Genomic DNA, 14,530 nt, shown 5'->3' on the forward strand with positions numbered 1-14,530 from the left:
TAACATAAGGCCTACACTCATATCACTGGACCATGTCTCCAGGCAAGGCCCTTACTTTTTCCGAAATGCTAACTCAATGCCTACAGCCTTGTGGTGCAGAATGTAGGTACACAGCAGCGAGAAAATGAAAACATTTGGTGCCTGTGAGACTGAATTTTTTCCAGGGGCTGTTTGAAAGCTCAGATCAACCCCAAGCCCACAGTGCCAAATCACAGCATACCCTGCCGAACGGCTCGAAGATCCCTCGAAGCATATCTTCAGTGATGTTGAAGTGCAACGACCCTACGTAGAGCCGCATGGGGCCGGCGCTGCCCTTCTGCAGGTTGTTTGCCATTGCTGCTGCTCTGTTTTTCTCTGCCTGCGGGGAGAAAGAAAAACAAGAAAACATTGGTAAATTCTGTACGAACACAATAATACTGAAAAATCCTAAAATAAGTAAAAAATACTTCTACCAAATTCAACTGGTTTATAGTCTGCACGGCCAGGTAGTCAACTCAAAATACAAAAGCAAAGACCACGACCAAATACAGAGATGTAATTCCCTAAAATCTTCAAGCTGAACAACTTTGTGCAGAATTCTGGCTTGCACTTAGTAAACTGTCATTTTGATTTTCACATCTGTTGGAAAGCACACCATGTATATTATTATTATTATTATGATTTTTAAAAGTAATACTATTAACACCAGTACTTTCAAAATGCACCTTTGATTTGCACATCAGCTACTGGGAACCAAGGTCAATTTCTACATTTAAACCATATGATCATTACTGGTAAGGCTTTTTGCATGTTCATTGGTGACCAACTTCAAACACCAACTTTTCCAGCAAGGTAACAAGTCACCAGTTAAAAAAACCAAGCTTTTAACTGTGTTAAGTCCTTACCTGTGATGCCTGCACTATGATTGGTACGCCCAGGACTCTCTGTCCAGTGAGTCCTATTGCCAGAGGCACTGAACTAACATCAACGAATTCCACATAAGCAATTCCCTTTGAACGCCTGGAATTCCTATCAGAAATCATCCGCACATCACGCACCTGAAAGACAAGCACAGACACACTGTTACAGACAGAGCTGCTCCAGGAAAGAAGCTGAAGCAGTTTACTTTCAGACTACTAACAAGCAATTACCAGCCAATCAATCAATGGCTGCGTAATTATGCTGCAAATCTTGGGTGGCATCAAACCCTCTGAACAAACAAATCCTGGAGGAAAGCCAGCACTAGAAACTACAATTCAGAGTCAAATGCAGTATTCTTTTTCAGGAAAAAGGTCAGCAGATACCTGCAGCGCTGCAATGCTTTAAGCCAGAACCTTGCAGCTGGTAAAACTGCTGAAAAATGCTATTTCTTCAAAACTGAAAGTTGAAATTGAAATTACACTTCAACTGGCAGCAGATTACCTGCAGGAGACTCAAAGTTCTGAAAATGAAGCTATCTGAACCACAGCTACTTCCTCGCATTCTGCATCACCCAGCACAGCCAACAGCAAACTGACCAATTACTTCCCCACGCTCAGAGCCTTAAATCACGCACGCCCCAGGACTCTCCTGAAAGACTCCTTGTCACTCAGCACAATACCCACCCTAGCTAGAGACACTTCACAAAGTGCTCAGAATCACTTCAACCTCCTTATCACTTACCTTCCCTACTGTAGAGAAAAATTCTTCCAGGTCTCTTGGTCGAATTCTTGCAGCTAGCTGCATGCAGAATACTGTTCGAGCATCCCTCTCTTCAGGGGTGAGATTATCAATAGGTTCTCTGGAAAGAAGAAAGATGCATTTAAAAAAAGAAATCTGAATAAGGTAACCTTTGCAATGCATGAAACTTTAAACACAAGCATTTTGAAGTCGAACAGTGAAAAAATACCTGCAATATTAAAAAAAGTAGGTGCCAAGAGGTGAACACCTAATATTAATGCAATCATATTTAACATGACTAAACTTCTTGTTTTCACCTTGAACTTGAGTATGACTGGAAATCAGTATTCCAAACTCAGAAGCCCCAGCTACACAGGAGCTGCCATTCTGCTACTGTCACGAACAGAGAAGAGCACCATACTGACAAGTTTGTGGTAAAAGATGATGGGAAAATGAAGAGCACAGCATTAATCAGCACACCAATGCACTCTCAGATGAGCTTTGCAAACTAAGTTATTTATAGCCAGTCACTTAGGAGTCACTCCAGGCACTGCACAAACACTGACATCTACACCAACAGCTCCCAGTCCTCACTGCTTGTGGCTTCTAACACTCCTCCCAAAAAAGCAAACACTTGAATAGCAAATAATTACTGCCATCCCACAGACTGGATCAGTGCTGATTTCAACTGAACAACAGCTGCAATCACACTACATTTGAAACATTAAAGCTTCAACTGGAAAGAGCAGCAGAAAAAAAACCTGGCTTGCATTTATGCACAGGATAGAATTAGCAGGCCTGATTCTAGACTGAGCTTCCAGTAGCATAACGTATTTATTTACATATATCTATATCTTAAAATCTTCCTGAGAAAACACAAGAAAGATTAATTAAATTATCTCACTTTGCTAATAAAAACCATGCAAGCCTATTCTCTAAATTAATATACTTAAATTTAAACAAATCTAATTAGCAGCAATCTAAATACAAATTCCTTAATTGGGAAGCTTAAGAATGGATAAGCACTTTCTGGATTTCGGTTACTACTCCACAAATAACATCAACAATGGGTAGGAAAAAAACAGCGGCACTTTTCCGTTCTGTGTTTAGTAATATTTAGTAGGAATGCTAGGTAAGTTAAATTAGAATTAACACAAAAACATGAAAACTAAGGCCAGACACATTTTGCAAATTGATGTTATTCACAATGGTACACCAAAAACTGGAGAGAGGGAAGGGGAGGGGACGACACGGGAAAAAAAGCAACATTTCTCCATGTTCTCATTTATTGGGCTTCCCGAATGATGAATTCCAGCATCACTTGTGACTTTAATTGGATAGCTGTGCAGTCAGTCACACACTATTTCATCATTACACTTCTTCCTTCAATCGATGGGGGAAAAAAAGCATATAAAAATAGCTACCTAACAGGGCTCTTGTCTTTTCTGAAGGGACTTTTGCTTCTGGAACGCCGTCTGCTGTAAAGAGATAAGAACAAGGTTACCAAAACACTTCAAGCATAACGGTCTTATTTTAAACAAAACCTATTAACGATGCAATAAAAAGTAGAGAAAACTCAGAAACCTTAATTTGATGCTGTGAGGCAGACCAATCTTCCCTCTGATGGCACTGTTGAATTTGGGACCAGAACTACGGCAAAAGCAAAGACAGACGTCACTTACCAGAGCACCTCAATTCAAGATTTTGTCTGTACTGACATCACACTGACAGCACTCACCCACCCGTGCACCTGGCCCTGCCAGCACTGCCCGCCAGCAGCCCCACCGCATGCACACCCAGCACACCCAGCACACCTCTGCACACCTCCGCACACGCAGGACCCCGAGAAGAAGGGAAGCCAGAGCTGTGGCACACATGTGCACAGGCACTGTGAGCGAGGGCTGCTGTCCCCACCTTACTGAGACACCTGCCCACACGCACACCTCACTGACAGGTGCAGGCAGGACTCCGGTATGGCATCTTAAAACCAAAACCGAGATGAGACTGAAGATGCAAGTGGAAAGTGAAGCAGCTCCCCACGGATATCTGCAAAGGAAACATCCTGGGCACTGCTAGCGCTGCCTCTGCTGCATTCACTACAGAGATGTAACTAAAGCTTCCTTTCAGTTCTGAATGGACATCAAAACACAGAACCATTTGAGCAGTAGGTAACCTTATATAGATACGCCACCATCTCTTGGCTGAATCTAATTTTAGTTCTGCAGGCTTCACGGCAGTTACAACCAATGGCAATCTGCCCACAGCAAGGCAGCCCTCTTGCGAGTTCCTGTGGCAGAGTAACAGACTGTGCTGTGAACAGTAAATTCCTACTACTGTGCTCTCCCTGAACTTCATCTCCTTCTAGGTACAAGGCAAAGAACGCCACCTGTTAACCCTCCTCCTCCATATCCACTGAAGGTCAGACACAACACGACAGACTGAATGCAGAGGACTCTGCCCCTTCGCACAGAACTGTTTCTTTCTGCTGTGGATATAAACTGATGTGAAAACACCCTGAAAAATACAGCAGTCTGAAGATATCACATAATCTTTCACTAAGTCCATGCAGCCAGCCAGGTTGTCTTGCTACTCAGGAAAGCAGCAGTGCTGAGAGTTAAGCTCAGCATTGACAACAAGGAGGAGGATGCCCCCTCTAAACACACCACGACACAGTAACAGATGGAAGGACAGGGCTAAGATCCAGAGCCATGCTGGCCAGGTTAAAGGAAGGGAAAAATGGCCCTGAGCACCACTGGAATAAAGAAATAAATCAGATGGCTTAGAAACTATTTGTTAAGACAAAATAACACATTAACAACAGGTACATAATACGCAATTTGTTGAGGTTACTCAGGATAAAAATCACAGAATTGTAGGGGTTGGAAGGGACCTCCAGAGATCATCGAGTCCAACCCCTCTGCCAAAGCAGGTTCCCTACAGCAGGTCGACAGAATCACAGAATTGTAGGGGTTGGAAATACCTACTGAAAAACAACCTAGGATAAAATATGGCATTTCCTACTCCAGTTGGGTGAGCTGCTGAGAACACCCATCCAAGTTCTCCAACACCCCCAAAATATACTGCCAAAAAGTGCACTGGAAATGCCAGAACTGCTTTCAGAAGCTGGCATCTCATCAGAAGGGATTACCCTGCATCTTCACACACGCTGCTGCAGAACACTATGGTATCTGTTTCAATTCATATGCAGCACTAACTACGGTGACCCCAATATTCAGACTATTAACACACAGACCAACCAAATAACTGCCAGTGACTAAGATCACAAGCTTTCAGGGAAACACAAAGTGTTTTCTTACTGTGTCTTTGCTGAAAACTAGTTAAAAAGGGGAAAAAAAAACCAGCAAAAAACTGAGAAGGTAAAGTGAGTTTTCAAATGCTAAGAAAATTAAAAAAACAAACATTAACCTTCCAAGAATCTCTTGCTCATTTTCACCCTCAACAAACAAGCAGCGTAAGATGTAAGAAACAAAGGAATTAATTATTAAAAAAAGACAAAGTGAAGACATAACAGTGAGTCTCAGAAGCAGAATGAGGCAAGGTGGCAGCTTGAGGGAACTCCTGCAGATCTTTTTCAACAGCAATCCGTGGTTGCATTTATTTGGATTTTTTTACTGAGATCTACTCGTAAAGCTACCAATCAAAGGAATTTTCTTCTTTTTTCATCTGCCGTTCTAAAAGCTCTTTTGCAGTTCTGTCCAGTTCCTGCTCTCGTGCATGGAAGAGCTGAGGCAAGCAATTATCTGTGTGCCTGGAGGTCAATAAGCCCCACATACAGCAATGCACACAGCTGCCTAAACCTACACGATGCCACACAGTCCAGAACAAGGTCAGAAGTCAGCCTGAAAAAAAAAAAAAAGCTTTCACATCAGTTGAAGCCAAAAGTTCAAGAAAAGCCTCTCAGATGAAGCAGGTTTTGGCCAAGAGAGTCAATGAACATCAGTGTGTGTCAGGACTGTTTTTCCCATAGCTTTGTCTAAATTCTTAGCTCCAGAATAGACTTGTTTCTCGTTCCAGTCTAAGGGAGTTCGTTAGGAGCAGCTGATGTCTAAGCAGGCACACTTGGTAACTTCTTTTCACAAGAAGTCTTATAAAGCTTTAAAATATTTAAGTGGCAAGGTAAGTGAAAAGAACACAGAGAAAGCTCCACAGACACTCAGCAATGAAAGCCAAGCATTCAATTTTTAAAAACTGCCACATGTAGAGACTACCTCATGCTTGAAGACAAAACTTGAAGACAGAGAATTTCATCCTTTTCCTTCAGAATTATCTACACCACACAGACAACCTCTCTCCAGTGCTGCAGATGCTTCTGCATGCCCACCAGCAGCAGACGTATCTCAATTTAAAAGTCATTTAAAGAGGATGAAGAGTGGAAAATGATACAAACAGGAACCATTCTGAATTAGATGCAGCAGTTGAGTGCAACACAGCCTGCAGTAACACCAACTCAGAACTGCCTGAGCAGCCCCACAAAGTGAGATTCCAGATCCAAAGTCTCCACGCAGCAGCTGATGTATCTCAATCTCATTAAGCACTGTTTGTTACTCAGGAAATGTGAAGCTGATGGCACTGCAAATAAAGAGTTTGTCATCGTATGGTAGCATCATTTTTTGTAGATCCAAATGCATACAAAGAAAGGAGGCTGATGATGCAGGAGGCTTTATCTCCAGAACTAATGACTTGCCTGCTACTAAGATCTTGAACGCAGAAACTCATCTTTAAGATAACCAGCTCTGCTCATTCCAGACAACAAAGGAGGCTTTTCTTTTATCATCCACAACCTACAAGCAAACTACAGCTAACTGCTGTCCACTTCAGTCAGCACCAATGCTGCAGAGACGTGGGTACAACACATGTGGACACGTGAAAGTTGGCACACGTTAGTGCAGTAACACGCGTTTCAACCTCCGCCTGAGGAGAGCATTTCAGAAGACCAGGATGCTAAGGCTCCCAGATGTCTGCAGGCAGAAAACTATCTCAGTAACAACAGGAAAAAACAAAGAGCAAAAGCCTCCCACACAAACAAGAGGATGTAGAAACTCCCAGCTGATTACATGAGCAACAGCACCACAAAGAGAGGCGCCAGCAGGTTCTACCTCTGAAAGGCAGAAGATCTTGATTAGGACTCCTGCATTTAGAGGCAATCTGGAGCAGCAACAGTGGCACTGACAAATTCCAGGCAGCTCCTGTGATCATACAGGTGCCAAAGAGCTGTAGAAAACAAACCAGCTGTGCACTGTTGCAATCTTCAGAGCTGAAGCCCACACCAGGTTTACAAAGGCTGCAAAAAGCCTTATAAAAGAGATAAACCAAAAGCAAGGCTGCTATGCTGTGATCTCTGAGTACAAAGGGCTAAAAAAACAGGGAATGCCGGGCACACTCCAGAGATGCACCACATCTGCAGCATGAAGACTGCCAACATCAAGGGGGCTTCGTGCAAAATGAGACCTGACCTCCAGCATTTCTGCCTGCACTCCAAGAGCACCCAAAGGAATGCACTCCTTGCAGAAGGACCCAGCCACCTAGCATAAAAAATCCAGTTTGCAGAGAACTGTACAAGCTTACAGAATATCAAAAAGGAAAAGGCACTTTTGCAAAAATCTTGATGGATCTCTCCAAAGAAAGTGACATCACTTGTTGCAAAAAGAAGGAAAAAACCCAACATCATCTTCTCCTAGTGCCTGCTTCTGACGTTACCTTGCATTCCAGGGTTTGGCAACTGCTGGGATGAAACCCGGACCAAAGCCTGCACAAGCAGCACCTGCAGGTAGCTGAGAAAAGCCAAGCATGCAGCCCAGTTCTCACTGCTTGTCTGCTTCACTGAGGACTAAAAGAGGTGATGGAAGGAGCATAGAGCATGGCAGGAATATACAACAGCAGAAACCTTAAGCAAATACCACCAGTGAAAAAAACAGCATCTGAGAAGCCAAAGCCAACCGCCACAGACCACCTACAGCAGAAGTCTCATCAAGCCAAAGAACAGAGGCTCTGAAGAATACTTCCACACCTCCAACTAAGTCTGAGAAAAGGCAAGGCAAGCATACAGCACATGGACACTACTAGACAAAACATTTCTAAGTTTGGATGCATAAAACAGCCCTGCAGTAAACATATAAAGAGGAACAATCCAGTAAGAAATTTCAGTTAAAAAAGCAAAGCGTTTTATGAGCCTGAAACACAAGTCTTTTTTTTTTTTTTTCTTTTTAAACAGTTAATCCTTCCAATATGTACTGAAGCATTTAGGATGTAAGAAACTTGCTCTGCAGTTTAGGTCTGAAATAAAACTTCATTTTTGCATTTGTTTCCCAGTTAGTTTTACGCATTCTTTCACTTGTTTTTGCTTCTTTACATCGTGATAAGAGGGAACACTAGCAAGAGGAACACAATGTGTTACCACCGTCCTCTTTTTAATCCATACTTATTGACACCACCTTCAGTCTGAACCTCGCAGTCCCTTTTCTGAGATGATTAACAAGCAGTGCAGAAAGAAGGCAGACAAACTTCAAGCTCTCACATCACACGCCGAGGGAGCACGCAAGCACCGTGTGCTGATGACCTACTAGGGACTCCTGTAGCGGCCTCTGAACCTGCGATCCCTGCTCCTGGAACGGCTGCGCCTGCGCTCCTTGCTTCTGCTCCGCTTCCTTTCCCGGCTCCTGCTCTTTTTTCTTTCCCGGTCCCGGCTCCGTTTGCGCTCCTTGCTTCTGCTCCTCTTTCTGTCATGGCTTCGACTTCGGCTCTTGCTCTTTTTTCTCCTGAGAAGATTAAAAAACAACACACCTTCGGTTACACGTGCAGCTCTGGGTCACCCCTCCCGTTATTTATCCACATTCCACAGCTCCTCTAACTTAATGCCACGAACGTTAATGTGAAAAGTTGCTACATCCTGCTATGTGTACAAGGACTTTTGCAGAAGGCGTGGATAAACATAAGGAATCTTAAAATCCATAATGAACAAGATCAAGTGCTCTGCAGCACTTCTTTCCAATCTGATTCTGTGACACCAAAGCATGTTCTCATTTAGAGGAACAGGACTGGGGAATAAAATACCCAACATCACAACAATAGGATAGCAAAGTTTGAGGAAAAGAAAGACTTTTCTCCTGACGCTGTCTGTCACCACCTTTAACACTAAGAGCTTTGCTTCCTCTTTCAAAATCAAGCTGCTACTCCTCACCTTGCTGAGCCATTTGCTTTTCTATATCCATGGTTCTTGTACATTTGGGGCAAACCAACAAGTCGATGACATCTCAGACCTGGACACAGTAGTGCAAGTGGGGCCTCATAAGGGCAGAGCAGAGCAGGACAACCCCCCCTTACCCTGCTGCTCCTCCGAGTGCAGCTCGGGGCACTGCTGGCTCATGCCCAGCTTTTCACCCAGCAGGACCCCCAGGTCCTCCTCCACAACAGCAGCAGGCCATGCTAACATATATGAACACCTGAGTATTTCGATTGAAACTGAAATGAGAGGTCAGAACCACTTCTGAAATTCAGGAAGCATTATCCTTCTTCCTACCTCAGTTTTAATTTGGGAGCTGGCCACTGAAACAGAAGCAAGAGTTTTACATATGCTTTAAAAAACATAAATAAAGCTTCAGAACTTCAAATATTATGATCAGCTGATTTTGATGGGGTTTGAAGTCCATATTATGGCCTTGAAATATAGGCGCATTTATTATGAGAACTATGTTTACAAAATGTGATGATAAACAGAACCTTAAAGTAAGGCACTGACTAGGTAAGAACTTCAGCAATGCTTCCTGAAGAAAGCATGCTTGCAATCTGTTTCTGAAAGTTTTCATGTAATTTTAGAAGTTGCTTAAAACAGCTGTTGTACAAAAAAGTCAAAGAAAGACTCAAAACTCAGTTGAGAATATGAGTAGCAATGAAAATGTTGGGACAGAAAAGGGGAGGGAAGTTGATGTGGAACCCAATATGGAACCTTTTCAAGAAAGCAATCCGATCTCCTGTCTGCACTGCTCTAAATTGCTTAAGATTTCACACAAAAGACTTAAATGCACAGCTAAAGATACAAAAAAATATAGGAGATGAATTGTGCAGAACCGCCCAAGTCTGTATTTTTACCTGCTGCTAAAACAATACACGTATCCACGAATTTGGTGGTATCACAAGGATGTAACTACATCCACACAGAAGAAAACTTCGTAATTCCCCCTGCTGCCAATGCCAAGCCTTCCCAGTTCACCTCCTTTAGCACCAGTGACGTGCACGGTGCATCCCACAGCTCCACCAGCCCCCGCCCCTCCCACAGCACGAGGGCACTCACTTCTTGCTGCGCTCCTCGTGGCCGTTGGCACTGCTCAATTTGTTCTCATCCTAAGCAGGGTTGATAGAAGAACATCGTGAGGACGAAGCGGAAACATTTCAAGTGGTCAAAGGGTAATGGGAATAGGAATAAGAAAATACAAAACAAAAATTTTAATACTAAATTACTTGTTTAGAGTTTAACATGGAAAGCTTTAGATAATTTAAGTAGGCATGTTTAACCACTTTGCTGCTTAAATTTAAGTCATACAACTACAAAATACAAAACTTACATCGTTTAAAAGCGTGTATTAAATTGTAGATACTTCCTTACATGGTTTAGAGAGCAAGTTATCCTGTAGAATTCAGCACTCAAGTGGTTAAATGTTATTTCTATAAAACGTAAGAGGAAGCTTCAGGTTTGTGTGCCCCTCAGACCAGCACCAAGGCTACAGCTCTGCCTAACCCCAGTGGCCGCGCTAGCAGCCAGCCACCACTATCCATTCCTGTGACCGATGCCATTCCCGAGATCTTCGCTCATTTTCGTTGAAGGGTTGTAAGAGCTTGATGCCACCTCTGTCACACATCTCGCCCTGAAGCAAACAGGGATTCACACTGCTTTAGTAACGTCGACTCCCAAGAAAGTCATCAATAATCCACCAGTCCAGCCTAAACATTCCCTATTTCCATACCTGTTTACATGGAAAATATCCATGTTAAACCAGGAAACCACAAGAATTTCAACATAACAATTCACAATTTTCTCTTCAAGACTTTATATAACTACTAAATATTACATGAACTAAATACACAATTTAAAACTTACAGTGCTCATTCAAAATTCATGACACGGTTGTAATTAACACTGCAGAACAGACTAACAATAGCTGCTGTATAATTTATATACTCGCTTTACAATTTAATCACGTGGGTTACATCAGAAGTACAATTCCTAAACGCCTCAAGTTTGATACACGTTACTTGAGAAACCAGTGCTAAAGCATGCACGATGTTAACACTTCACCACCACTTGGTGAAAAACAAAAAAGACAGTATTCATTGGCTGCTGGTTTAGGCAAAAGACATCGCTACACTCATCGGTAAGAATTTGCATCAGAATTGACACTTCTTAATTGAACAACTAGGACAGAGGATACAGGAGATTGTCTGGGATGACAGTGCAGACTGTGATACTGTCTTTTACTTGCTAAGAACGGGCTGTTCAGGGATCCAAGAATTTAGGTAAATTCGTTCACTCAGCAATTGATTTCCACCTGCTCTGTTAAAAGATTAACCACCACCAGCCTTCTGCAGTAAGAGCAAGTCTCACTTCTTGCCCTCAGCAGACTGTTCAAATATTTACTTGCCATGGGACTGGTGAAAAGGTTATTCTTGGAACCCTGCTGTTTTCCCAAACCACTGCATTCACCTTGTTGCTATACCAAACTGGACCTGGCAATTTTAGGAGAGATTTCTTGTTTTGGGGGTAATTTTTTTTTTTTGGTTGGTTGTTTTTGTTTCTTGTTTTTATTTTTTGTTTTTCTTTTTTTTTTTCTTTCTTTTTTTTAACCTAGGGGACCACGGTACAGCGATACGTCACTCAATTACTACCTTATGATTGACAGTTCACACTGGAATCAAAGGTGAATTCATGGGAGTAGAGGTGAGATATCGTTAGGCAAGTCTACAAAGAGAGATAGATGGGCATTTATTCATCACGCTGAAGTGAAACTACTGCACAATATAATTACATTAACAGCACATATTTACTTGCAAGTTACATGTAATGCATCTCCAATAAGACAAATCATGAGGGCTCCAGGGATGTTAGTTTACAGTTCAGCAGTAGTTTCATGAATAATGCTAAATTAAGGTAAACAGGACCTCACTGGCACGTTTTTCTCACCTTCTTGTAAGGAGCTTCAAGCATTGCTTCTATATCAATATCATCAGCCATTTTTTCAGGACACCTGAAAGAAAAAAAACAATGCAGCTGAGAGGGAGAACCCCAGTGTCAAGCTCTTGCTTAAGAGTCGTTACTGCATCAGCGCAGTTCACACGTCAGCCTCTCGGCAGCTAAATCCAACAAGCCTGGAATGAAGCTCGCCCAGTGAGCTGGTAAAGAATGTGACACCAAGCAGCAACCAACCACAGCTGAGAACAACACAGATGCGTGGGGCCATGGGCAGCCTGGTCTGGTATGAAATGAGGAGGTTGGTGGCCCTGCCTGCAGCACAGGGCTGGGGATTCGTGATCCTTGAGGTCCCTTCCAACCCGGGCCGCTCTGCGATTCTGTGCTATCAGACAATTAGCAGGCAGAAAGCCCTGAGGTGCTCCCAGCTATTTCTCAACAAAGAACACAGCTCACTGTGATGCAGCAACACAGGTCTAGTGGCCATCTTAGGAAATATCAGAGCTCGACCACAGGATTACCTGAGCTGCCTACAGACCACACGTCCAGGCAAACCCACCCGCACACTCCCTGCACTTGCCACCATCCCATTTATTACCCTGATGACTTGGGCTGCCTTTAAGAAACGTGACTTCCTGCACAGCACAGGCCACGGAAGAAGCTTATGATTCAAGCTCCAGGAAAAGCACACACCTGATCCATTTAGTCCAGACTTTCAAGTCTCAGGAAAGAAAAAGCAGCCATATCACACCATGCAATACCAGTTTTTGACTTCAACCTCCTCATGTCATTTTGTGTTTATTATAGTCCAAATCCTCATGACATTTGATTCCCTTCTCCTATGCAAGTCCACTATCAAGAACATTTCAAAACTCTGCAGTGTTGAACGGAGACTCAACTTCCTAAAAACCATCAATAAAAGAGGATTTTTCTTTTCTTTTTTAGAACTGAAAAGCAAGGCCTCTAGACATGAGCCATAGATGGAGAACTTTCCTCCACACGTGCCATGAATTTCTTTAAACCATGACAGTTCTTGCACCATGGTTGCAGGTACTGCTGTACAAGAACTGCACTTTCCAGCATAATTAAATAATTCCAAATTTACAAAGTTCTTTAACTGTTCACCCATAACCTCTTAACTGAGATTACTGTACCAGAGCTTCACCACCTCTAAGAACCAAGTCTCTCTTCCCCATTAGTATGCAACAAACAGAAGAAACCTTTGCCAGTATGGGAGCGCTGGAAGCTCACGTTCAATGGCTCACCATCAAGGCACACTGACCTCATTGCCAAAGTTACTGCCTCTGAGGCTAGTGTTACCACCAACACAGCCACCCTTAGTTTCTACCTAATGGCTACTATACTTTTTCTCAGAGCACTGACAGGTAGTTTTTCAAGTCCTGCTGACACACATAACTCAACTGGCTGCTGCTCTGCTAACAGGAGGTACCACTAAGAAGAGCAGTATGATTAAGCACCACTAAAAAGCACCGGGTCAAAACGTGGTTTCAACACAAAACAATTCCATGAGTGGCAACTTCCACCCACGAAGGCTTTTTTGCCTGTGCACTTAGCCAACAGAACACATCCACATACGGCTGGGCAGGATTCTTCACACTTGAAGAGGAATGGCCAAGGGAGGTCAGGGCCAGAACAGGGACAGCCCAACCACGAGCCCCGTGGACGAGCACCTCAGGAATGCCGAGTGCTGCACCCACACAAATAGGTGTAAAAGCAACAACCATCTTATGGAGGGTTAAAAAAAAAGAAAAAAGCCTTATCACAAAGCATTTGGCCACAGGACTTACTGTTCCAAACAAAGAAAAAGCCACATGCTGTGTTCAAACAAAAAGTTTATAGAAAAGACTTTTCATTAAACAAAGACACCCCTCGTGACCCTGCGCCACAACCAGCAGAGGACACAGAGGGAAGTGTTGCTCCATCACAGCCCTCTATTCCTACTTGTTCTGGGCTGTGTGCTGTTGGGCAGAGCCACAGGCAGTGCATGAGGTTATGGAGACCTTTGGCCTCAGCCCGTGCAATTGTACAATTCGTAAGCAGTGCAATACTGGTGTCACAGAACGCTTCCAACAAAGTACCTGCTCCGTCTCTAACACACAGACCCACTGACTCCACAATTCCAGCCAGAAACCAAAACACACATAGCTATTTTTCTAGTAAAAAATCACAGATAAGAATCCATAAATTTTAAATGAGTATAAAATCGTAACAGATTTCCCAGTATTCTTCATTAAATACCAAAAAACCGTAAAAGGCTACTTATAAAAGGCTTCGTTGTTTTTGTTTTGTTTGTTTGTTTGTTTTTTAAAGGAAAATAAAAGCTTTGTATGCTTGAAATCATTGGAGAAAAAAAAAAAAAAGGGAATGAATTATACTTGAGACTTCCACAGTCAACAAGAAGCCTAAAAGAATGTAAGATTTACTACTGCTGGCTTCATCAGTATTTCACAACGTAAATCCATCCCTCTTTACCACCATAAGTAACAAAAAGTTTAAAATACCAATTCGGTCCGCGTTTTGCTAACAAGAGGCAAGGAGAACCGTTACGGAGAGCTTCACCAACCGGACTGAGAGCACAGCTTTGGCCGCACGGCGCCCCTGCCGCCCACATTCGCACCCCGGCACTCCCAGCGCTCCGTGCGCAGCCAAAGAGGAAGGAAATCGAATTCGGTT

General features: G+C 43.0%; 1 protein-coding gene across 7 annotated transcripts in view; it reads right to left on the reverse strand.

Moving 5' to 3' along the window:
- The window catches only part of RBM39 (RNA binding motif protein 39), a 28,997-nt gene that overhangs the window by 13,676 nt on the left and 791 nt on the right, over nt 1-14,530 (reverse strand). For 4 of the 7 annotated variants that reach the window (XR_008207007.1, XR_008207006.1, XM_052684078.1 and 1 more), the window contains exons 2-9: nt 11,831-11,894; nt 9,947-9,996; nt 8,220-8,414; nt 3,223-3,288; nt 3,063-3,116; nt 1,642-1,759; nt 885-1,037; nt 221-358 (exon numbers count right to left, since the gene is read on the reverse strand). Coding sequence is in view for 5 of the 7 variants with exons in the window: in XM_052684078.1 (XP_052540038.1) it covers nt 221-358; nt 885-1,037; nt 1,642-1,759; nt 3,063-3,116; nt 3,223-3,288; nt 8,220-8,414; nt 9,947-9,996; nt 11,831-11,881 (825 nt within the window). In the remaining 2 variants the exon portion in view is untranslated. Of the gene's footprint in view, nt 1-220; nt 359-884; nt 1,038-1,641; nt 1,760-3,062; nt 3,117-3,222; nt 3,289-3,581; nt 4,483-8,219; nt 8,415-9,946; nt 9,997-11,830; nt 11,895-14,530 lie in introns of those variants that run through there. The other 3 variants (XM_052684079.1, XM_052684080.1, XM_052684082.1) reach the window with 3 other exon arrangements.

Source organism: Tympanuchus pallidicinctus, unplaced genomic scaffold, assembly GCF_026119805.1.
Source record: "Tympanuchus pallidicinctus isolate F22 unplaced genomic scaffold, pur_lepc_1.0 scaffold20, whole genome shotgun sequence".
NCBI classification, from domain to species: domain Eukaryota; kingdom Metazoa; phylum Chordata; class Aves; order Galliformes; family Phasianidae; genus Tympanuchus; species Tympanuchus pallidicinctus.